The 26,724-nt window shown below is 36.4% G+C and overlaps 1 protein-coding gene and 1 pseudogene across 4 annotated transcripts in view; both read right to left on the bottom strand.

Moving 5' to 3' along the window:
- SKIC3 (SKI3 subunit of superkiller complex) overlaps nucleotides 1-26,724 on the bottom strand; it is a 130,085-nt gene that overhangs the window by 30,496 nt on the left and 72,865 nt on the right. For all 4 annotated transcript variants that reach the window (XM_058276327.2, XM_058276330.2, XM_071209053.1 and 1 more), the window contains 4 exons: nucleotides 21,030-21,158; nucleotides 13,984-14,105; nucleotides 11,717-11,875; nucleotides 6,402-6,554 (listed from right to left, as the gene is read on the bottom strand). In XM_058276327.2, coding sequence (XP_058132310.1) covers nucleotides 6,402-6,554; nucleotides 11,717-11,875; nucleotides 13,984-14,105; nucleotides 21,030-21,158 — 563 coding nt within the window. The remainder of the gene's footprint in view (nucleotides 1-6,401; nucleotides 6,555-11,716; nucleotides 11,876-13,983; nucleotides 14,106-21,029; nucleotides 21,159-26,724) is intronic.
- On the bottom strand, nucleotides 14,356-15,352 carry LOC139436850 (ribose-phosphate pyrophosphokinase 1-like; annotated as a pseudogene).

Genomic DNA, 26,724 nt, shown 5'->3' on the forward strand with positions numbered 1-26,724 from the left:
CATTTGCTGTGTGATCTTCTGTATCTCTATCTTTTTGTCTTTTCTTCTCCTCTTTCTCCTCTAGGATTCACTGGGATTTGATCCTGGGGAACTTTAATATGGAGAAAGGTTCCCTATCAACTGTACCACCTCAGTTCCTGGTCTCTGCTGTGCTTCACCTTGACTTGCCCCTTCATCTTTCTTTAGTTGCATAATCATCTTGCTTCATGACTCACTTACATGGGCACTGGCTCACTGTGCAGGCACTCATCTTGCTGCTCAGGTACTCAGCTTGCCGCAAGGGCACTGGCTCACCACACAGGCACTGATTCACATCATAGGCACTTACATGGGCACTTGGCTCACCACGTGGACACTTGCGCAGGCACTCAGCTTGCCACGCAACAACTCGCATGGGCACTCGGCTCACCACGTGGGCACTTGGCTTGCCATGTGGGCACCCAGCTCACTGCATGGGCACCCACATGGGCACACAGCTCATCATGTGGGCACTTAGCTGACCATGCAGGCACTCAGCTTGCCATGTGGGCACTGGCTCACCATGCAGGCATGCTTTCCCTTGTTCTTTTTTACGAGGAGGCCCCAGAGATTGAACCTGGGTCCTCCCATATGGTGGGTGGAGGCCTTATCACTTCAGCCACATCCACTTTCCAGCATTTACTCTTACCAAGCTTCCCTTGTATATGATGGTTCTCTTTTCTCTTGCTGCTTTCAGTATTCTCTCTTTGTCTTGAGCATTGGATGATTTGACAAGTCTATGTCTTACGGTAGGCCTGTAAGGATTTATAGTTTGGGATGTGCTGCACTTCCTGGGCATGTACGTCCATGTACTTCAATAGGGTTGGGAAGTTTTCAACCATTATTTCCTCCAACACACCTTCTGTACCCTTTCCCTTCTCTTCTCCTTCTGGGATGTGTATAATGTGTCTGTTTGTGCATTTCATGTTGTCATTTAAACCGCTAAGTCTCTGCTGGATTTTTTCTATCATTTTATCTATCTGTTTGATTTCAGCTGTACTTTCTTCCACATCACTGATTCTTTCCTCTGCATGTTCAAATCTGCTGTTATATGTTTCCACTGTATATTTATCTCTTGAGTTGTGTATTTCATCACCATCATATCTGTTATCTCTTTATGTATGTTTACAATTTCTTCAGTATGTTCTCCCAGTGTCTTCCTTTTTTTAATTTATTTTTTATTGTCTTTTTAAAAAAGATAAATAGGTCCCACAAAACATTACATTAAAAAACATAAGAGGTTCCCATATACCCCACTGCCCACCCCACGCCCCACTCCCCCCACATCAACATCTACTTTCTTCAATGAGGCACATTCATTGGATTTGGTGAATAAACCCTGGAGCACTGCCACACCACATGGACCATACTTTACATTGTCGTTCAATGTCTCCCCCAGTCCATCCAGTGGGTTATGGCAGAATAAACAATGTTCTGCATCTGTCCCTGCAATTTTGTTCAGGACAACTCCAAGTCCCGAAAATGCCCCACATCATACCTCTTCCTCCCTCTCCCAGCCCTCACCAACTCCTATGGCCACTGTCTCTACATCAATGATACAATTTCTTCCATTGCTAGAGTCACAACAGCTCTATAGTAGAATACCATCAAGTCCACTCGAATCCATATTATATTTCTCTATCTTGTAGACCCTGAGATGGTGATGTCCACTCCACCTCTAAATCGAGAGGGGGCTTGGATCCCACATGGCTGACGGATGTGATTTTCCTCCTTGCAGTTGTAGACACTCTCGGTTCCCTGGTGTGGTGGTTGACCAGTCTCACCTCCCCGGGTATGTTCAATGAACCGGACAGTAGGTATTGCAACTTTGCTGAGGCTCAGGGCCCAGCTGGCACATTGACAGTCCAGGGATTCAAGTCTCCTGAGCATACACAAACCCCAGCACCAATCACAGGTTCAGTAAAAGTGACAGAAGAGACATTTTGTAGAGAGGTCACATCTGAGTCCAAATCCATCACAATCAAGAGCACAAATTCCAAAGTAGGGCCCCCTGGCAAGGCACTGAACTCCAGAGCCATCTGTCATGACCACAGAACCTGTGTGTCTCTGTAGCCTTCAGGAGCACCAGCACTTGAGGTTGTATCTACTATGGCTGTCTCTGGGAGCCTGCTGAGATGCGCATAAGCTCAACCCCTCTGATGACCTCCCGACTCATTTTGCAGTCTCTTAGCCATATAAACTCATTTGTCTTTTACATTTCCCCCTTTTATTCAAGGTCTTTTTTTAGTTGCATCATCAGCTGGTGATGGTAGTAATCCCTCAGTATCAGGGAGGCTCATCCCCAGAAGTCATGTCCTACCCTGGAGGGAAGGTAATGCATTTACATTTGAGCAACACGGAGGCTCTCAGGAGGTAACTCTTAGGCACCCTGCAGCTCTAGGCCTACTTGAAATTTCAAGCACAAAGGCTCATAAGCATAGTCATCAGTATCAAGGGTCCATCATTGGACCATCCTTCTTCACTGGTCTTTGTCCTTACACTTGGGGGATTGCTGCTGTTCCATTGGGGAATGCAAAAGAGCTCCCAGCCAGTGTCTTCTTAATATCCTTAATCTCTTGCTTCACATCATTAAGTTGGTTAATGATATTTGTTTGGACAGCTCTGATTAGTTGTTCCATGTTCTGCATCTCCTCTTGTTTTTTAGTTGGTTCTTTGGACTGGGCCATGTCTTTCTGTTTCTTAGTATGGGTTGTAATTTTTTGTTGGTGTCTAGGCATCAGTTGATCTTGATGGGTTTGTTCAATTGATTAGCTATTCTTTCTAATCTGGGGTTTTATTTTGTTGTTTTTGTATGTGTGGTAGGTTTTCACTTTGATACTTCATTCCTCTTATTCTATTTCCTTGCTGTTGTCTATGTTCCCTTGGGAAAAAAAAATAGGCCCAGAGAAAGGAAAGAAGAAGAGTAAAAGGATAATAGCATTAATAATAGTAAAAGGTAGAAGAGGACCCATATAAGACCTAGGAAAATGAATAATTAACTTGAGTAAGACATGCAGAGGATTAAGAATAAAAAAGTGGAGTATAAACAATGAAATGAGAAACCAAACAAAGAAAATAATATATAGAATGCATTAAAAGGCCAGAATGATGAGAGGGAAAAAGAAAAGAAAACACAAAAAGAAAAAAGTTAAAAAAAGAAAGAAAACAGAGGGAAAAGGAGAGAGAAATAAGAAACAAAAATTAAAGACCAAACAAAAAGGGGTAGAATGAAAGAACAACAGCAGCAAGTGGAAGAGAAAAAGGTGAAGGAAGGAAAAGAAAGAGCATAGGTAGACAAAATTGGTAAACATAGAAAAAGTGGAAGAGGAAACAACAAAGAAGAAGACAGAAGCAACTAATTTGCAAAAGGGGGGGCAGAGAAAGAGGATTAAAAAAAGAACAAAAAACAAACACGCAAACAAACAAAAACCATGGAAAAACAGCCCTCCCTCTTCGGGCCCTAAGGAGCTTCTCAGGCTACCAGTGTTCATCAATCACCCTGCAGCCTGCCTCTGCAGGTTTTGAACCGGGTTTTGGCACATAAACTAAGTTAAATTAAAAAAAGGAACTCTTATTAAGAAAAATAAGAGATCTAGGAAAAGCTAATACAAAAAGAATGTCTATGTTTCTTGTCCTAAAGTACCAGATTGATGTCTGGTAAACTGGTGGATCACTTCTCTAAGAAAAGCCAGGAATCAAACCAGATCTCATATATTGAAGGCGGGAAATCCTCCACTGAGCTAAACTTTCTCCTTAGGTCAGTTAGCCTTTTAGAAAGCTATCCACCCAATTTCAGGCAGGTTAGAATCTCTGCAGTGGGCCAAAGTACTGCTGATTAGGTGCCTGTCTGTCCCTACCGCCTTTCTATTCTAATAGCTTTCTCTCCCATGGCAGCTGGGCCTGATAACCTGTGTGAGCAGATCCCCCTCCCCTCTCCTGGTCAGAGCCCTTCAAAGATTCAAAGAGGACCCTTGTGACTGAACTCACCACAAAGAAACCACTCTCAATCCTCTTCCAGACCCTTCCTCCTCCCAGGGGACCCTAAATAGGCCCTTGAAAGCCTACTGAGGCTTCTTACTACTCGCCTCCCCTAGGGGAGTTGGAGTTTTGATAGTTTTCAGCATGGACTAGTCTGTTGCCTGTTTCTACCCTTTCCCCACTCAAGTCACTCTCTCCCAGGGTGGCTGGGTATGTCAGGCTACCTGAGCAGATTCCCCTATCCCCTCTTCCCAGAGCCACCTCAGTGCCAGCTGGTATGCTCCCCAAAGTTCAAAGGGGCCCAGGTAACCAAATCCACAGAAAGGAAACCCCTCTCCACCCTTCACAAGAACCCTCTTCCTCCCAGAGAACGCTCCCTCCCACTCAGTGGATGGTGGGAGTTAGGGGGTTTGCAGAGGCTTTTTGCCTTGAGGGTGAGGCTTAGCCACCTGCCATTTCCAGCCACAAGGGCAAGAAACTCATGGTTTTCCCTTGGGCTCTTTATTTCTTTGTTCAGTTCCCTCCAGATTGATACCCTCAAGTCTCCTGCTCTGTGGGTTCCCAAAACACTGATTTGGGTAGGATTTTGCCCCTTCTCAGCAATTTTTTGAGAGAGAACTAGGAAGTACACACTTAAGTCAATGCCACCTTGCCAGAACTCTGACCACACAACTCTTTTAAAATTAGTCTTGCTTCTTGCCTTGGTTGAACCTATTTTTTACTCCCTCTCTTTTAAAATTTTTATTGTTTAACTTATATACAATATAATGAACTTATTTTAAAAGCATAAATTTTAAATAAAGAACACTTGGACTTTATGTAATATAAAGTCTTATGACTTTAATGGAATGGATAAAATCATTGACTCTGGAGCCAACCTTCTTTGGTTCAAGTCCAGGCTCTTTCATTTCCTAGCTCTGTGACTTTGGACAATTTATTTTATCATTTTGTGTTTTAACTTCTCATCTGTAAAATAAGGTTAGTGTGAAATTTAAATATTATGTGCAAAGTACAATGTTGCCTAGCACAAATTAAGTGCTTTTTAAGAGTTTGCTCTTATTATTGCTATTGTTTTTTTCCAAATCATATTTAATTTCTCAGTATTAAAAGCAAACAAACAAAAACACATAATCAAATATTTATTAACACCTAAAAGGGTGTCTACTTCTTCAGATTAAATAATCAAGAGCATATTACAACTACTATGTGTGGTTTCTACAGCTCAGCAGTTACCAAGGTAACAAAGATCTTTATGTAAACATAAATGTGGGACAAACAAAATAAAATATTTGGTAATCTACAACTGTCATTAATTACTATTTCTTTCCATTCAAATCATCTCAAATTTGACCACCATTATTGTTTGTCCATTCATGCAAAACCATTTATTGAGGACCTCCTATATACAAGGCAGGGTAGTAAAGCAAGAATGTAAGGGTGAACAAAGCAAGGGACATAACCTAAGAGGCTCTTAAATATGCTGGAGAATAATGGCACCAAAAGCTAAGAAAATGCCCTTTCCTGTATGTCTTCGTCAAAATGCTTAACATGAGTAAATCACATCCACAATGGATTACTATGGCAAAGTAAGAGATAATTCAGACCTATATAGGAAAATTTCATCTATGCAAACCAGAAAAAAATGATACTTTTTCTTTTAATTACAGAAATAATATAAAGACGATAAAAATATTCAAATGCTAATAATGGCTATAAAGTGAAAAACTGCTCCACCATCCCTTAAAACTTCCAGTGCCATTTTCCATAGTGCCATTAAGTTTCTTCTATACCTTTCTATATCTCCTATCATTATATTTTCTATGACTCTAAAAGTGTACACACACACACACAGCATGAATTTAGAAATTTATATTCTGAAAAATAAAAATCACACTTACATACACTCAAGTGGGATTATATAATACATGATGTTCTGCAGATTGCTTTCATTCATCTAAATAAATACATATTTTGAAAAGTATTCTATATCACCACAAAGATTTTACCAAATTGGTATCAGAAAAGTCACGAATTAATAGAAACCCTTCTTAAAGAATGTAAAACTGAATTGAGAGAATGACTGAAATGTTTTCATCATTTGTCACTAATGAATGGAAGGGTTAATTCCAATTTAAATTACCAGGATACAAGAATGTATATTCTGCTACAATTCAACTTTTAAAATTGAAATCTTTGCTTTTTTTCCCCAAACAGTACAACATTCTGCTGTGGACTATGGGTTTATATATTTCCATATCCACCAAAAGCCCAAAATGAAAAATATATCAGGAGGCCAGAATAAAAGAAAATGAAGCAATGTAATAAGTTATCACAGTATGAAAGAACTTTCATCTAAAAGAAAAATAAACCAATTTTTCACAGTCATAATGGTAACATGGTCTTACCATACAGACTTCTAATGCAAGGAGTGCTAGTCTCAACAAACTCGAAAGCTTCCCATTCCAACTGCCCTGTTGAGATGCCACTTGTAGACTCTTTCGGTAACACATCTCTGCAGCACTCATCATTCCCTGGGACTGATACACATGTGCCAGCCACTAAGGAACAGAAAGCAAGAAGAGTCCAAAAGATTTTAGTTTATTATATAGTCTGGTACCATCGCTTCCAACAAATTCAATAAACTTTGATGAAGCTGTAATTTTATTTAATTATTATTGGTAAGTTTGTGTTTGAAAAACAAAATGCATAGGTCAACAAAAAGGTAGCCATCTTGCCCATTCTATTAGAAGCAGTATATTAGCCACACTTGCTTCCAGTATGGTCTTAAAAGCTTCCCATGATGGAAAGTCAGGAGCAAAATCAAAATGTAAAAAACTATGTATCATGTAAATACCAGCCAAAAGAAAGCTTATGTAGCTATAGTAATATCACGGAAAGGAAACTTTAAGACAAGAAGTATGAAAAGAGATAAAGTAGAATATTTCATAATAATAAAAGAATCCACTGAACAGGAAGATATAAAACTCCTACACTAGTATGCACCTAATAACATAGTTTCAAAATTTATGAAGCAAAAAAAATTGACAGAAATGGAAGGAGAAATACATAAATCCTGAATCACAGTTGGGAGGTTTTATTTTAATTTGTTATTTTTTTTGGAGTTCCAGTGGGTTTTTATTGAGATAAATCAACAAATAGGGAGGTTTTATTTTAACACAACTATCTCAGTAAATAATAAAAGAAACTGATGAAAAAATCAGTAAAGATATATGGAAGTTTTAAACATAATTAACCGGCTTGACTTAAATGTACATGAAACATCAAATTTGATAATAGGCTGTAATAAAATAAATTTAACAAAAACATGTAAAAGACCTCAACATTGGAAATTGTAAAACATTGCTGAGAGAAATTTTAACTTAAGAAATTAAGGAATATATCCCATTCATGGGTAGAAAAGCTCAGTATTACTAATCTGCCAATTTCCCCCAAATTAAACTACAGATTCCATACAATCTCAATTAAGACTGCAGCAGATTTTTTATTTTTGTATGTGTCAGGGTTGACAATTTATATAGAAGTACAAAAGAGCTGTACTGACAAAGACAAGCTTAAAGAAGAACAAAAATGTTGGAAGGGAGGATTGTGGGAAGATGGTGATGGACTAAGAGGCAGAATTGAATGCTCTCACAAAACCAATGGAGAAGTCCAAAAGCTATCTGAGGGACCTGCTTTGGGGGTCAGCAGATCAGACAGTGATATACCAGGAGGGTGAGGGACAGAGAGACAAAGAAGCCAAAACAACAAACACCTGGGGTAAAACACTTGGCTCACTGCAGCTGACTGAGAGGAGAACATACATCTTCCTCCCTGTCAGCTGTTTCAGGGAAAAGGGAGGGGAGGTCGGCATGCTTTCCTTCAGTGAATTCAGTCAGCAGAGCCTGCTTTGAATGTCCAATCTGAAGAGTCAACACAGGAACACAGGAAAGCCAAGACTGAAACACCTCCATGGAAAGGTGCACTGACAAGCATCATCCGCTGACTGGTCTGGAAATTGCATGGACAAAAACTGTTCATGCTTTCTGTATTCCAACCATGGGAGAAAATATGCACCTCACTAGTGAGTCCCTGGCCCGATTTTGAAAACTGAAGCTGGGCAATTTTAAAGACTGAGAATAAGTTGAAACAAATATCAAAAAAAGAACTGTGGGGAAAAAAAAAAAACAATAGGCAAGAGAGAGAACAGCCTTCAGAATAATTTCACCAACGTATTCAGATGCCTAGACATCAGTGAAAAATTACAAGCCATACTAGCAAAAAGGAAGAGATGGCCCACCCAAAAGACAAACCAGATATCCTGAAGAGATACAGGATTTAATACAATTAATCAGTGATAATTACACAACTCTCGTTAATCACTTCAAAGAATTTAAAGAAAATATTATTAAAGAAATAAAGGGTATTAAGAAGACAATGGGGCTTGGCTCCTTAACTCTGCAGACATAAATGTGAGTTTGCCTAAAAAAAAAAAAAAAAAAAAGAAGACAGTGGGAGAGCATAAAGAACAATTTGAAAGCCTGCAAAGAAAAATAACAGACCTAATGGGCATGAAAGACAAAATGGATGAGATTAAAAATACATTAGAGGCACATAAGAGCAGATTTGAACTGCCTAAAGATAGAATTAATAATTTCAAAGATAGAACACCTGACTGGAAAAGACAGAACAGAAAGAGAAGAGAATGGAAAAAATGGGACAGAGATTCAGGGAATTGAATGACAATATAAAATGCATATTCACATTATCATTGACCCAGAAGAAGAGAATGGAAAAGAAGCAGAAAGAATATTTGAGGAAATAATGACTGAAAACTTCCCAACACTTACGAAAGACATAAATATCAATATCCAAGAAGGACAACACATCCCAAACAGAATAAATCTAAATAGAACTAACCTGAGACACCTACTATTCAGAATGACAAATATCAGAGATAAAGAGAGGATTCTGAAAGTAACAAGAAAAAAGCAAAACATCACATACAAGGGAACTCGTTAAGATTAAGAGCTGACCTCTCCTAAGAAACCATGGAGGAGAGAAGAAAGTGGTATGATGTATTTAAGCTACTGAAAGAAAAAACTGCCAGCCAAGAATTCTGCATCCAGCAAAGTTGTCCTTCAAAAATGAGGGTAAGTTCAAAGTCTTCACAGACAAAACCCAACAGAATATGTTACCAAAGACCAGATTTGCATTCTGAAAGGAATAAACAAAGGTAAGAGAATTGGAGAAGTTTAGAGATTAAGATTATTAGGAAGGGAAAACTAAAGGATAAGATAGACAACAGAACAATATGACAATAGAGAACTGAAGGACAAAATGGATGAAGTAAGTAGTGCCTTTACAGTAATAACACTGAATGTTAATGGATTGAACTCCCCAATCAAAAGACAAAGACTGATAGAATAGATAAAAAAACATGAGCCATCTATATGATGTCTGTAAGAGACCCACCTCAGACTTAAGGACACAACCAGATTAAAAGTGAAAGGTTGGAAAAAGGTATTCCACACAAATAGTAACCAAAAAAGAGCAGGAGTAGACCAGATAAATGTAAAATAACAATATTATTGCAGATGAACAAAAATTACTCAGTGCAACTGGTAAATTGTTCCTGTGATCAGTATTCTGTAATTTTTTTTAATACAAAATAAATACTTGCTTTTAACTGAGGAGAGCTGGAGAAGAGATATATTTTTGGATACTTCATTTCCTTTAACCCTTTATTATTTATACACTTTAATTAAAATAATCTACCTGGGTCAATAATGATTTACCATGACTACTGCTGAACAAAGTTTGAGTTTTTCTGCCTCATAAAACTGAGTTGGCAATTGTTATCTGCTGTAATTCATTCCAATAAGATGTGAAGAAATCCCAAATAGCAATTTGATTATGTAGAAAGAATTAAGGCCTAAATGGAAATTAAATAGCTAAACCATTAATTTATTCCACTCTTAGACATTATGTCCAATAGTTAGAGCTATAATATAAAAATTAGAATTATGTTATAATTACTCTATTGTATTTGAATTATTTTTTACATTTATAAAGGTTCGTTGCTATATCTATCTTTTTTAATTGATTATAGTAAATCTAACCTGGCCTTGCACTCTCATTTAAAGTTTGTAATTTCTTCAATCTATTTTTCTATTTATTTTATAATTTTACAATAAAGGACTTTTTAACAGTTAAAAAAATAAGAACCAGGGATTATATACCACTTTGGAGCGATCACATGGTACGTGAATATACCTCAATAAAATTGCTTAATAAACAACAACAAAAAATGTTAGAGGTCTTACTACTACCACACATCAGTCCTAAGTATGAGGCTACAATAATTACAACAAAGTAAACATACATCTAATTTATGATCCACCAAAAGACAAACAAGAATGTCATAACAGCATTATTCAAAATAGTCAACAATTGGAAACAACCCAAATGTTCATCAACAGTAAAAGGGATATATATTACAGTCTATTCATCAAATGAAATGATAAAGTAATGAACTTTCATGGCTACATAAAGCAACTGAATATCAAGCATAATGCTGAGAGAAACCAAATACAAAAGAGTGCTCCATTCATATGAAGTTTCAAAAATAGGCAAAATTAGACAGGCATGATAGAATTCAGAATAGTGATTCTCCCTCTTTGTTTTTGTGGTATGGGGCAGGGAAGAGATCAACTGGAAGAGGCATTATGGGGTAGACAGATAAGTTGATAGAAATGTTCTGTATCTTGGTATGGGTGGTGGTTGAACAGGTCATACAAGTGCAAAAATTTAATGAGTGGTACTTCTAAGATTTAGACACTTTATTCTTTGTGAATTTTATCATACTATAAAAGAAAACACACACACTATCTCTTGAGACCTTAAAATCAAACTATCTTAAATCTTATATGGCAAACTTAATCTAAGAGAGGAGAAAAAAATACCATTTTTCTACTAGAATCACAGAAAAATGAGACTTAGATTGCATAATCCAACTAATTTATGTCAAATGGATAACCTTTCTAAGCAGTTACATCAAAATGCTGGTATAATGAAAGATCAGAATAATGAACAAATTGTACTAAAATAATAAGGTCTATAAAATCTATAGTATAAAGTCCTTTTGATAGTTTTTCTGAGGCCCTGAGAGAATAACAAACTGAATAAAATAATTACATGATTTTTATATTTTAATATCAATAAGACTACAGCAAGCACATAGTAATCACTGTATGTTTGCCATTGTGGACAACTAGAGCCAGCTTAAAAGAGCAGACAATATTTATATTCAGGCATCAATCCAGAAAATAACTATTTCTAAAAGCCTTTAAATACCCATTAAAATCTTGGGTATCAGTTACCTGTAAAGCTAGCTAGAGAAAAACTACATATATCCCCTTAGATTATATACCACTATGATACCCTTATTAGAAAATGTTTCCAATACTTTTTTAACTTTCTTACATCAACCCCATGTAAAAGAGAGCATTTTCAACATTGTTTTAAATTGAGGAAATTCTCTAAATTAGTATTCAACTTTCTTAGTTTCTCTAATCACAATACCCTTTATATCTTGACACTGAAAAATATTTAGTGAGTTTAAAGGCAAGACAAATATAATATAATGTAACATACCCCTGATCTTGTCTAATATCATGGAGTATTTAAATTCAGAATTAATGTAAGAAAAGAAAGAACTTACCTGCCAAGCTGGAACAGAGTTTGAGTTGGACATGACTGTTTTTTGGAGTTCTTCAAGTACAGCATCTGGGAGTGGCTTTTGTGACTGCAGGAGAGGTTTACACTGAACTTGTCTCAAAAGTAAAATAACTGATGGCTGATCAGGGTTACTTTTTAAATTCTAAAAATTAAATTCCAAACAGAAACACATTAAATTGTTTCTTACACATTAAATGTAAAAGGAATTAAACTATTTTCAGTGTTGGAAAAAAAAATTTCTGAAATTAACTTTTTTCTAATTAAACAACTGCAAAAGCTCAATAAATAAAACACTGAACATCTTAGTAATTAATATCAAACTCTATGTTTAAATGGTCTTAAAATCAATAAAACTATTGTTGCTGTTTATAAGTAATTTATTTTAGATTTAGTCTATCCATTTGATTTATTTTATTCTTGGGTCATATCCTGAAAATTTTAGCTAAACTAAAAGAGCATAAAATTAACAGTGAAGGCTACCACTATTTCTTACTGGAACAAACTTTATTACAGAAGAGAGAAAGAGGTATATATTGTTTCCTCTCTCAACCTCTTAACAAAGATACTCAATGCCTGCCCTTCTTCCAAGCAGCATAGACTTCCTAGGCCTCAGAGTAAGAGAAATGACCCATTTTCCCATTTCCCTAAGCTATTATACAGGTATTACGTATCTCCTCCCATATATGTATATATAAGAAAGAAGCTGGGGAAACGGACTTTGGCCCAGTGGTTAGGGCAACCGTCACCACATGGGAGGTCCGCGGTTCAAGCCCCGGGCCTCCTTGACCCGTGTGGAGCTGGCCCATGCGCAGTGCTGATGCGCGCAAGGAGTGCTGCGCCACACAGGGGTGTCCCCCGCGTAGGGGAGCCCCACGCGCAAGGAGTGCGCCCATAAGGAGAGCCACCCAGCGCGAAGGAGGGAGCAGCCTGCCGAGGAATGGCGCCGCCCACACTTCCTGTGCCGCTGACGACAACAGAAGCGGACAAAGAAACAAGACGCAGCAAAAAGACACAGAAAACAGACAACCGGGGGAGGGGAAGGGAATTAAATAAATAAAAATAAATCTTTAAAAAAAAAAAAGAAAGAAGCTGAAGGAAGTTCTCTAAAAAAAACCCACTACTGTTTTAAATATTTCTTTATTCATTGTCTCTCAATGACATAGTTTACTATTTTTTACTCATTAGATCAATCTTAAATGTATTTCTGAAAAGTACTTGATTGCTTTCCTCTAAGTAGGAGACTGTAACAATAAAATAAGGAAAGGTTAATGAAAGTATCCCTTATTCTATCAAAGACAGCATAATAACCATTACTTTATGCTTACTAAACATCCACTGTACAATGTTAGCCTGTTCTGAACTTATATTAAATGGAAATTCTGAAATAAAAGTGAAAATTTATTATTCTGATTTTTAGGGAATTCAGGAACTCAAGGGATCTTCAAAGATCCATTCTTTGTTCTCTATAAAATTTATAGTAGTTTTCAAAAAAATTTTCTAGGAAGACAACATACTTTCAAAGTAAGCATTATGGAACAGCAAGTTTTAAGAAAAAGTCATATTTATAACTCTCTATGCCCATTAAATTATTCCTGAGTAGGTTTATGAAACTGATTTGTTCATACAATAAATATTTATTGAGCCTTTACTATGTCCTAGGCAAGGCACTAAGAATTGGGAAAACAGCCTACAGTCACAGAGTCCTACAATCCTAGAACATAAGAACTGATTACTGAGTATCAGTAGTTCTCGTCACCCACTAAACTATCTCTACAATCATTCTAAGTGGTCCAGAATTTTGAAAAAATGAAGGGACATTGGAAAATGTAGCCATCTGAAGGAAGCAACCAGAAATCAAAATAAACTTTTACCTCTCAATGGTAACAACAACAAAATCCATTAAGAACTTGGGTCCTAAAGTCAAACATGTGAGTTCAAATTGCCAACTGTGTCAATATCTACCTGTAAACTCTTGCACAAATTAATTTATCCTCTCTGAGCCTTAGTTTTCTCATTTGTAAAAATGGTAATAATAATAAATATCCATGTCATAAGTATTGTTGTGAAGTTCAAATACAAAATGTCAAACACAGTGACTGGCTTGTAGCAAGTACTCAGTAAATGCTAGCTATTAACATCGTCATCACCATCATCACCATATCTGCTTTAAAACAAGTTCTCCATTTTTAAACTTATTTTCCAAGTAGAATAAGAATCCATGAATCTAATGCCTAGTTCTATAACAAATACCTTTGTGCAGAGGGCTTCAGCTTCAGATATCCTTCCAGTGTCTATTAGGCCAGTGACAGCTTGGGAGAGAGACCACTTTTCAAGAGATTTGTTATAATTTTCGGGGAATTCTTTGTCTTTAACTATATAAAAAAAAGTCAGTGTTACTGTTTTCCACAATTTATGTGCTCTCAAAGGAGTAATTAGGGGTTAAGAAGTATTATAATTCGACTGATCATGCATGTACAGTTTAAAAAATTACATGTATCACTGGACTACCATAGTCTATCTTGACATAAGACAGGTTTCTGAAAAGTTTCATGGTAGGAATATTCATGATTGAATACTTAAGACATCAAATAAATGCAACAAACAAAAAATCATTATATATACAGTAACAATGAAAAGAATTCATTGAAAAAAATTTAAAGCCTCATTGATTTTATGCTATTAAACATCCATGATATTGATAACCTGGATTTTGGAGCAAGGCTTCATCTTATCCTCATGAGATATGGAATTGGTGACTACGACTGCTTCAAAACAGGCATTGTTGATGCAAGAAATGGTCGGGTCAGAAAAGATTCCATGAGTGAAGACAGTATAAACTCTGGTGGCTCCAGCTGACAGAAGTTGGTCAGCTGCATGACAGATTGTGCCACACATGTAAGCCATGTCATCCACAAGTATACTCAAGCGATGCTTCACATCTCCCACCAGCACTATGCAGCTCACTTCACTGGCTTCTTCTGTTCTTTGTGAATCAAGGCAAAGTCCACATTCAACCACTTTGCAATGGAGGTCCCTTTCTTAGCTCCACCAGCATCTGGTAGTTCTTCCACTCTCTTATCCACTCTGGACATTCTCCTTTCTCCACTGCATGACAGCTGCACACAAATTGTCCACTGGGATACCAAAAAAGTCTTAAATTTGAGAAGCAAGTAAGTTCATGGTGATGATATAATCTGTTCCTGCTATAGAAAGCATAATTGCACAAGCTTGGCTAAGATTGGGGATCAGCTCTTATCTTTCTTGCCTTGCCGGGCATAAGGGAAGAATGGGATGACTGCAGTAACCTGGCTGGCTAAAGCAATTTGCAGGCATTAATCATAATCAAAATCTCCACGAGATTGTCATTGATTTTGCCACAAACACTCTGAACAATGTAGACATCGTCTCTAATTTCCACATAGGTCCCCTGGTTGCTAAATTTCTTAATCACCACCTTGCCTAGCTCCAGGTCCATGTGGTTGCAATTTTCTGGGATAAGTGCTGGTGGGAGATGCCACTGAAGATTTTGATATTCGGCATCTTGGCCAGCTACCCTGGGAACTCTGCTCAGTGAAAGCTGTTGCTGCTGTTGAGGCAGAAACTAAAGTTGTACCAGAGACTTAGTAATAACTGCTTCATGTTGCTATTTCACCATCTTTGAAATATTCTTTTTCCCGTTGAATTGTCTTGACATTTTTTTGAAAATCAATTTACAATATAGGTATAAGTCTATTTCTTAACTCTTCTTTTACATTCAACTATTTGTCTATCTTTTTGCTGATGACTGAATCTTTAAAATAACTCTTGAAATCACATAGTGTTAGCCCTCCAAATTTGCTGTTTTTCAGAGATGTTTTGGATATTCTAAGTCCTTTGCATTTCTACATAAATTTTAGAATTAGTATGTTAACTTCTACCTTTAAAAAAAAGCCTATGAGGATTTTGATTGGTGATACAGTTCAATCTCTAGATCAATTTCAGGAAAATTGATATCCCAACAATAGTTGAGTCTCCCAATATATTTCACCATTTATTTGGGTCTCCTGTAATTTCTTTCAATGATGTTTTACAGTTTCTCAATGTACATGTCTTACACATTTTATGTCAAATTCATCCTTCAATATTTCCTTTTTGATGCTGTTGTAAATGGGTGTTTTTTAAAATTTCAATTTCCAATTATTTGTTGCTAGTATATAAAAACACAATCATTTTTATATTTGGGTCTTTTGTCCTACAACTTTGCTAAATCACTTATTAGCTTTAGTTGCTGTTGGCATAGATTCTGTAGGATTTTCTACATAAATCATGTTGTCTTCAAATAAAGACAGTTGTATTTCTTCCTTTGCAATTTGCACTCCTTTTTTTTTCTTACCTTGTTGTACTGGCCACAAACTCCAGTATAATGCTGAATAAAAGTGGTAAAAGCAAATATCCTTGTTTTATTCCTGATCTTACAGGGAAAGCATCCAATATTTCACCATTAAATATGATGTTTTGGACACTTCCAGGAAGATGGAGATTAGAAAGACACAGGATTTACTTCTTTCCCAAAATATTGCTAGGAAGACAGGCAGAAATGGCCTGGAAAAAATGTTCTAGGGCTTAGAACACTCCCCAGAAGAGAAAGGAGCAAAGAAAAAGAAACAGAATCTCAATGGGAAAGATAAAAGCTGCAGTTGTAGCTGCTGACGCCCATCCCCCACCCTTGAAGAAGACAGTTTTGAGTCCCCTGATCTCTGGCCAGTGGCTATGGACAGCAGAGGCCACAGAGGTCCACTTCCCCAGAAAAGGGGAGAGAGAGAAATGCAGCCTAAGACTGATTCAGCTTTTGGCCAACAAATTTGGTCTGCTATGTCCCATGAACCCTTCCAGGCCATATGGGGCTGTGCCATTGTTTGCCGTGGGAGCTGACAGGGGACTAAAGAGATCTAACCCTCTCAAACACACTCCCTACTGACTAGGACTGGCTGTTGAGGACAAAGAAGGGAGTGCAATTAATTCCTACCCAGGAAAAGAAGGGGGCTGCCAGCAAAGGGAAGAGAACAGCTTCTAAGAAAATATGACTTGCAAAGACCTGAATAGCCCTGAGGCAGGATCCTGTCACTCTGTTCCAGTTGGTGTTACAGTGAACACTTTCTGATTAGGATTTGAGGAGCAGCATCGGCTGGCAGACAAGGAAGCGCAACCTTACATTTCTGTGATAAACTTTACTTGATCATGAGGTAGTATTTTCTGTGTTGCTGGATTTGATCTGCTAATGTTTTATAATGAATTTCTGCATCTATATTCATGATATTGTTCTGTGGCTTTCTTATAATGTATTTGTATAGTTTTGGTATCAGGGTAATAACACTGGCCTCATAGAAGTTAGGAAGTGCTTCCACCTCTTCAATATTCTGGAAGAATTTGTATAGGACTAATATTACTCATTCTTTTAATGTTCGGTAAAATTCATCAGGCAAGCCATCTTGTTCTGGAGGTTTTTTGCAGGAAGGTTTTTAACTATAAATTCAATACCTTTAATAGATATGAAGCTATTAAATATGTTTCTTTCTGTCTGAGCTTTACTAGTTGTGTCTTTTAAGGAATTCGTCCACTTCATCTAAGTTGTCAGATTTAAGGGCATAAAGTTGTTCATGAAAATCTCTTACTGGTCTTTAGATAGCTGTACTATCTGTTGTGATGGCCCCTCTTTAATTCCTAATACCAGTTTTGGGTTTCATTGATTTTCTTGATTAAATTTTGTTTTCATTTCACTAATTTCATTTTTATATTTTTCCTTTCTTCTGATTACTTTAAGTTCCTCTTCCTTTTCATAGTTTCTTAAGGTAGATGATGAGGGCTTTGGTTCGAGCCCTTTCTTCTTTACCTGATACAGGCATTTAATGCTATAAATGTCACTCTAAATGATGCTTTAGTAGTACTGTCACATTTTCATAAGTTGTAGTTTAATATTCATTCAGTTTGAAATATTTTCTCATTTCTCTTCTAATTTGTTCTTTGACCAGAGTTTTTAGAAGTGTGTTATTTAGGTTCCTAATATTTAGGGACTGTCCAGATACTTTTTCAAATTGATTTCTAATTTAATGTCATTATGTTCAGGTAATATACTTTTTATAATTTGAAATTTTTAAAATTTTTTAGATTTGTTTTATGCCTGAGAATATGATATAGTTGGACGAATATTCTGTGTGCACTTGAAAAGAATGTGCATTTTGCTGTTAGAGGACGTGGTTTATAAATGTCAATTAGGTTAAGTTAGTTGATAGTGTTATTGAAGTCTTTATTATAACCTTTCCAACTTTCTGTTCAATTGTTCTTTCAGTAAGGGAAATAGGAATGTTGAAATCTCTAACTATAATTGTGACTATGTCTATCTCTCCTTTCAGTTCCATCAGTTTTTGTTCCATGTATTTTTGGTTAATTTTTTAAATTTTTTTACCTATTTTGTTGTGAAATACAACACATTTCCTATATATTGAAGCTCTGTTATTGGGTGCATAAATGTTCAGTACTGCTATGCCACCTGGATGAACTGATTATCTACCATTGTAAAATTATCCTTTTTATTTCTAGCAGTATTTTTTACTTATAGGCAACATGTGGTTCTTGATTTTTTTATCCAATCTGACAATCTCTGCCTTTTTATTGGGGTGTTTATAGCATGTCACTTAATTAGATTATTGAAATGGCTAGGTTTAAACTGACCATGCTGCTTTTTTGTTTTCTAATTCTTCTATCTGTTCTGTGTTTCTTTTCCTCTTTGTTTTGGCTTATTTTTTATGGTTTCACTTCATCTACTTTGGTGGCTTATTGGCTAGCTATAATTTTCATTTTTTAGTGGTTTCTTAAAAGTCTACATTATTCATCTTTAAACTATCAAAGTCTTTCTTTAAGTAATATTATACCACTTAACTTATAGTATTAAAAGTTTACAAGAAGTCACAATAGTTCTATAGCAGAATACCACTAAATTCACTCTAATCTATATTTTATTCTTCCACCCTGTGGACCCTGGGTTGGTGATGTCCACTCCACCTCTATATCGACAGGGGCTTAGATCCCACATGGTTAATGGATGCGATTCTCCTGCCTGTAATTGTAGGCACTCTCAGTTTCCTGGTGTGGTGGTTGACCATCTTCACCTCCCTGTTAGCTGGCGTGTGCAAGTCCAACAAACTGGAGAGTAGGAGCTGAAACTCTGCTGAGGCTCGGGGCCCAGCTGGCACATGGCCAGTTCAGAGATTGAAGTCTCCTGGTTATACACCAACCGTGGCACCAACCACAGGTTCAGTAAAAGTGACAGAAGAGGCATGTATAGAAAGTTCCCATACTTCCCCTTGTAGTCTTTGTGCTATTGTTAACATACATTTTACATCTAAATAGCTTATAAACCCCACAATACATTGTTGTTATATTTGTTGAACATGATTATATTTTATAAAGGTTTCTATCATGTATCAATTTTTGATTTGTTTCCATTCATTGATTTTTTGCTTCATTCTTCTCAAACAGGAATTTTCCTGCTTCTTTGCATGCCTGTTAAGCTCTGACTGTATGCCATATACTGTGAATTTTACCTTGTTGGATATTAGATATTTCTGTATTCTATTATGAATATTCTTGAGTTTGTTCTTGGGTGCAGTTAAGTTACTTGAAAACAATTTGATCTTTTCAAGGCTTGCTTTTGAGCTTTATTAGGTAAGACCCATAATAGCTTTTAGTCTAGGTCTAATTTGTGTACTCTACCTTTGGCAATATCCTTCTGAGTATTTTACTCAGCGCTACGTAAATTATGAGGTTTTTCTACTCTTGCTAATGGAAACACACACTATTCCCAGCTCTGTGTAAATTTCAAAGATTATTCTCCCTGCTCCTTTTGGGTAGATCTTTTTCCAGTTTCAGGTAGTTTCTTCACACACATGCTGATCAGTAGTGACCTAAAAAACTGAGGGGAACCCTATGCAGACCTATGAAGATCCCTCTGCAGCTCTCACTTCTCTGATACTCTGCCCTGAGAACTTGGCTTCCCTGGATTACCCAACTCATTCCTTTAACTCAAGATTACTGGGCCCTACCTGGGTTTCCCTTCCCTGAGCTGTGGACTGCCAATTCTCTCTAAGCAGTAAGCTACAGCAAGTGTAAGGTTTTAATCTGCTTCCTCTCTCTCAGAGAACATTGTCCTGCACTGGCTGGCATTCCAAGTCTGAAAACTACTATTTCATATCTTTTATCTTATTTTTTAATTGTTCCATATAGAAGAGTCAATTTGTTCCATGTTACTCCATGATGGCTGGAAGTGAAGTCCAGAAATTTGTTGAAGTTTAGAAGAAAAACATACTAGAAGTCTACTAGAGTGTCAAAGTAGTAAAGAACTTAATGGTTTATTGCTCTAGCAGTGATAGAGCTAGAAAGGGAAGAATTTAAAGTAAAAGAGCCACTTGCCTGGGGGAAAGAGTGGAGAGGGTTATGTTATTATCTCACTAAAAATCCTTTATTTTGTTTTAAAAAGGCACCCTTGAGGAACTGAAATAAAGGTTCAGCAAATTTTCTTAGAAAACCTACAACTCAAGTTGTCTAACTCCTTCAAGAAATGGCAAACAGTATCCTTTGAAAGAAAACAAGAAGGCTAAATAAACTAATATTTACATATGTTTTAGGTGTTTCTGATTTACCACTTAAAATAAGTTCATTTTATTAAAATATTCTAACCTTATAAAAAACTCTATATTGGAATGTTGTTAAAGAAGGGCCTGCTTTTCTTCATTTGCCCTGGTAGTCTATAAAAGACAGTAGTGATGTTTAATATTTACAAAAAATAATTGATAAGCTAAAATTAATTTAGTGAAAAACTAATGTCTTAAGACAGAGGTAGATTAATCTATTTTTAATGCAAAGTGTAGATCAAATTTTCAATGAAGAGATCTGTAAATTTACAGAGAAATGTTAACTAAATCTGATTAGTTTAACTGCCTTTTCCAGCTAAGATTCCCTGGATGAATCACAGGGCAATCTCAGTGCTGGTTTCAGTAAAGGACTACTTCCAAGGTGCATCTATCCTAAAGCACTAGTCAAAATTCAAAACAAAGATTTTAGCTGACAGAACATACTAAACTTTTAAACTATACAGGAAAAGAAAACATATGCTCATCACACTTCTGCATAGTTACTATGCCTATGGATTCTTTAATTAATACATTTTTTGTAACAACTTAAGCTGATATTGTTTTTCCCCCTGATCTAACCATTTAAGTATCCCATATTAAATCATGTATAAAATGCTTCTTTAAACTTACTTGAAGCAGAAACAGTAGATAATAGTGCCAAGTATAAATCTATCCTCTTTGGTTGAGTTTTGGTCACTACTGCCAGTTTATCCTCAGCATGACATGCTGCCATTAGCCCAGCCCAGACAGCAGGTTCACCTACACACAGGAAATAAAGTTAGGAGATTTGTTAATATCAACACATTGCTGAAAAATTACCAAAACTTAGAATACATGTACATGCTAAAAAAAAAATAAGTTAAAAAAAAAGTGGTTTCTCCAAAACAAAGTGAGTCAAAATTTCACTTTCTTAAAGGAAATCCAAATTACACTTGGGCATCCTTCAAGATTTGCCAATTTTTTCCAAATACATCAGAGGATTAAAAATATCATATTAAGTTCTTATTCCATGGCTGGTTAGCTCTGTTGTCTAGAGTACTGTGCTAGGGTGGAAAGGCCAATTATATTCACTTTCACTGGATTCCAAGGAAAAGTCTTAAGCAGACATTCATCTTCATCGCTCAGTCCCTGTTTTAGAGCATCTCATCTGATAACTATGCTTCCTTGAGTATATATTTCTTTAGACTGTAAGGGAAAATCAAAGATCATAAAAGAGGATTTTATCTGGGTAGTCTTACCTCTCTAAAGTTTATGGTACTTACACAATCAAAGACTAGTAGATTTTCTATTATTCTGGATCCAAAGTAAGAATCCTTGAGAGTAATTCTATCTACTATTTGCTTGAGAATACTTCCAAAAGACCACAAACTTACTCAACAAAAAACATAGACAAAATTGAACTTTTAGGATCTCTTTTTGCTCTATTGCAAAAAGCAACGGGCGATGGACTAAAAGAGCTGAATGTTTTCACAGAAACAACAAAGAAAGAGACATAAGCTGTCCAAGGAGCCTGCTTTTGGGGTTAGCAGAGAAGAAGAGTGCTATATATCTCCCAGGAGAGTGAGGGACAGAGAGACAAAGAAGCTAACATGACAAATGTGAGTAACCAAGCCCCTGTGGCAGCCGGCTCTTCCACCCAAACCCCAAGATATTTAGCTGGGGTAAAACCCCTGGCCCACTGCAGCCAAATGAGAGGGAAACATACATCTGTCTCCCTGCCAGCTGTTTCAGAGAAAAAGGAGGGGAGATTGGGGCTTTTCTTCAGTGAATTTGGCCAGCAGAGCCTGATTTGAATCTGCAATCTGGAGACTCAGCACAGGAAAACAAGAAAGCCAAGACTGAAACACCTCTATGGAAAGGTGTATTGAGTAGCACCATCTGCTGGCCAGTCTAGAAACTGCATGGACAAAAACTGTTGATGCTTTCTGTATCCATCCCATGGGAGAAAATCTGCACCTTACTAGTGAGTCCCTGGCCTGATATTTAAAACTGGAGCAGGGAAATTTTAAAGACTGAATATAAGTTGAACCAAATATCAAAGAAGAGCTGTAGGGGAAAAAAGTAGGCAAGAGAGAGAAATTAGCTATCAGAGTAGATTCACCAACATATTCAGATGCCTAGACATCAGCAAAAAAATTGCCCTATTAGCAAAAAGGAAGAGATGGCCAATTTAAAAGAACAAGCCAAATATCCTAAAGAGATACAGGATTTAATACAATTTATCAGTGATAATCATACAACTCTCCTAAATCACTTAGAAGAATTTAAAGAAAATACGACTAAAGAAATAAAGGATATTAAGATAGCATTGGGAGAACATAAAGAACAATTTGAAATCCTGCAAAGAGAAGTAAGAGACTTTATGGGAATGAAAGATAAGATAGATGAGATTAAAAATACATTAGAGGCACATAACAACAGATTGTTCAAAGACAGAACATCTGAACTAGAAAAGACCAGAGTCTCAGGAATTGAATGACAAATATGAGTATTACCAGTGTCCCAAAAGGAGAAGAGAATGAAAAAGAAAGAATATTTGAGGAAATAATTACTGAAAACCTTCCAACTCTTAGGAAGAATATCAATATCAATATCCAAGAAGGAAAACACACCCCAAACTGAATAAATCTGAACAGACCTAACCCAAGACACCAACTATTCAGAATGACAAATATCAGAGATAAAGAGAAGATTCTGAAAGCAGCAAAAGAAAACAAAGCATCACATACAAGGGAAACTAGGTAAGATTAAATGCCAACCTCTCATCAGAAACCATGGATAAGAAATGAAAATGGTACCATGTATTTAAGATACTGAAGAGCAAAACTGCCAGCCAAGTTTTCTGTATGTGACAAAGCTGTCCTTCAAAAATGAGGGTGAGTTCAGAGTCTTCAAAGACAAACAAAAAGTGACAGAATATGTTACCAAAAGACCAGATTTGCAAGAGATACTAAAGGATGTTGCAGCATGAAAGGAATAAACAAAGGCAAGAGAATTGGAGAAGAGTTTAGAAATGAAGATTATTAGAGAGGATAAACTAAAGGATAAGAAGACAGACAACAGAATGATATGACAACAGAGAGCTTAAGGACAAAATTCATGAAGTAAGTAATGCCATTATAGTAATAACACTGAATGTTAATGGATGAACTCCCCAATCAAAAGCATAGACAGATAGAACAGTAAAAAAATATATAAGTCATCTATATGTTGTCTATAAGAGGCCCACCTCAGATGTAAGGACACAACCAGGTTAAAAGCGAAAGGTTGGAAAAAGGTATTCCATGCAAATAGTAACTGAGAAAGAGCTGGAGTAGACCCGATAAATGTAAAATAACATTATAGTAAATGAACAAAAATTACTCAGTGCAACTGGTAAATTGTTCCTGTAATCAGTATTAATTTTTTTCACGCAAAATACACTTGCTGTTAATTGAGGAAGACTAGAGAAGAGATATATTTTTGGATACTTCATTTTCCTTTAACCCTTTCTTATTCATACGCTTTATTTATTTTTAAATATTTATTTATTTATTTAGATTTATTTCTCCCTATGCCATCATTGTTTGCACTTGCTTTGTCTGTTCATCTTCCTTGTTTCTTTAGGAGGTACCAGGAACTGAACCTGGGATCTCCAGTGTGGGAGGGAGGCACCTAATCACTCAAGCCACCTCTGTTCCCTGCTTTGTTATGTCTCTCATTATTATTTTTCTTCCTGTGTCTCTTGTTGTATCATCTTGTTGCATCATCTTGCGACGCCTACCCATTGTGCCAGCTTGATGTCTTGCTCATTTTTCCTTAGGAGGCACCAAGAACCTCTGCTCCCTGTTTCTGTATCTCTCATTTTGTTTTTCTTCTTGTGACTCTTGTTGTATCATCTTATTGTGTCACCTTGCCACGCCTGCCCATTGCACCAGCTTGCTGTCTTCTTTAGGAGGCACTAGGAACCAAACCAGGGACCTTCCATGTGGTAGGCAGGAGCTCAGTTGCTTGAGCCACACCTGCTTCCTATTATTCATACTCTTTAATTAAAAGTATCCGGGAAACAGATGTGGCTCAACCAATTGGGGCTCCCACCTACCGTATAAGAGGTCTAGGGCTTGATGCCCAGGGCCTCCTGGTGAGAGCAAGCTGACCCACGTGGAGTGCTGGCCCATGCAGGAACACCGCCCCATGCAGGAGTGCTGGCCAACGTGGAGAGCTGGCACAAGATGACACAACAAGAGACACAGAGGAGAGAAAATAAGAAGATGTAGCAGAACAGGGGAGCTGAGGTGCTGCAAGAGAGTAATCGCCTCTCTCCCACTCTGGAAGGTCCTAGGATTGGTTTCTGGAGTTGCCTAATAAGAACACAAGCACACACAGAAGAACACACAGTGAATGGACAGAGAGCAGATAATGAGGGGAGCGGGGAGGGGAGGGTGAAAGAAATAAAAATAAACCTTCAAAAAAAAAAATCTATCTGGATCATTAATGATTTAGCATGACTACTGGTGAACAAGATTTTTTCTGCTCATAAAATTCAGTTGGCAAATTGTTATCTGCTGTAACTCATTCGTGTGAAGAATTCTCAAATAGCAATTTGATAATCTAGAAGAATTATGGCCTAAATGGAAATTAAATAACTAAACCAATAATTTATTTCATTCTTAGAGATTATTATGCCTAATAGTTGGAGCTGTAATATAAAAATTAGAGTTATGTTATAATTAATTTCTATTATATTTGAATTATTTACTTTGTAAAGATTTGTTGCTATTCTATTTTTAATAATAGATTATATTAAATCTAACCTGGTCTTGCACTCTCCTTAAAGCTTGTAATTTCTATTTTTCTATCTATTTCATAATTTTAAAATAAAAGACTTTTTAACAGCTAAAAAAAGCCATTGATTATACACTTTGGATAGGTCATAGAGTATGTGAATATATCTCAATAAAACTGCTTAATAAACAAATAAATAGTTGTGCAAGAACAGCCATAAATAGGAGCTATGTACAGTAGCTGCTATCGTGAATCACACATGTACAGCAGGGAAAACAGAGAGATTGAGAGGTGAGGAATTTTTTTGTCTGTTTTTCATTTATTATTGTTATTACTGAAATAATGAAATGCTTTAGTAATGATTGAAGTGATGAACATACAACGATGTGATTATATCAAATAGCACTGATTGTACACTTTGGATAAACTGTATGCTTTATTAATATGTATCAATAAAATTGATTTGTTTTAAAAAAAATTAAAAAGAGGAGGAGAAGGAAGAGAAGGAGAAGCAGGTGAGAGCAGTATATCAATGTGAGTCATTCTGGGTTTAGGTTGGTGATGACATATTAGTAGGGAAAAGCTGGCATACCCACTTGCCCTTTTCTAGGGCGCACGAAAAACTCACATTTGGTCCATCCTCAATCATCTTAAAATATGCAAGATTATAAATTTATGAAGATTAGACACTCTCTTTGTCTTATTCACCATTACATATTTCATGGCTAGTAAAATACCTGACAGCTCCTCAAAGAGTATTTGCTAAATGGCCAATAGGAAATCAAAGCAAAACAACATAATAGTATATCCTACTATATATAGTAATAGCTTACATCTATAATGCTTTACATTTTACAAATTCTTTCAATGTTCATGTAAATTTGGGAAAGAAAAGATTTATTCTTTTTATTCTGTATGTGTCCATATTAATTAATGTTTAGTGAAGTGAATTAACTTATGGAATAGATTCTGGATGCCATATCTACCACTTTTTCTTCTATGCCAGGGGATGGGAAACTTTTTCTGAAAGGGTTCAGATGGTAAAAATTTTCAGCCTTTTGGCCCAGCTGATCTCTGTCATGAATATTTAATTCTGCTATTTCAGCATGAAAGCAGCCATAGATAATATGCAAGGTAAAGGTGTAGCTGTGTTCCAATAAAACTTTATTTATATAAATAGGCCTGCCAGTTGTAGTTTGCTGATCCCTGATCTACATTGTGCCACGTCGCTAACACCATTGACTTTACCTAATGTCTCAAGTATCCCAAGAGGAAATACTTCTTGATTGAAAAACCAAACAAACCCTTAGAGGTTAATATCAACTGAGAAAAATAAAAGTAAAACTGGATTTAAAATGTGAATAAAAAGCTCTTTTTAAAAAAAAAAAGAAAAAAATAGGATGTGGAATTTTTTCAAGTCAACATTCTTTATCTAAGTTCTTTATCTAACTTTATCCAAGTTCTTTATCTATCCTTTAAACTCATCGCTATATGCCATTCCCTAGTAAGGGACCATGACATTATATTGGGCTTCAAATTTCGGGGAGTTCTGGATCACAGA

The sequence above is a fragment of the Dasypus novemcinctus genome, chromosome 2 (assembly GCF_030445035.2).
Source record: "Dasypus novemcinctus isolate mDasNov1 chromosome 2, mDasNov1.1.hap2, whole genome shotgun sequence".
Classification (NCBI taxonomy): Eukaryota; Metazoa; Chordata; class Mammalia; order Cingulata; family Dasypodidae; genus Dasypus; species Dasypus novemcinctus.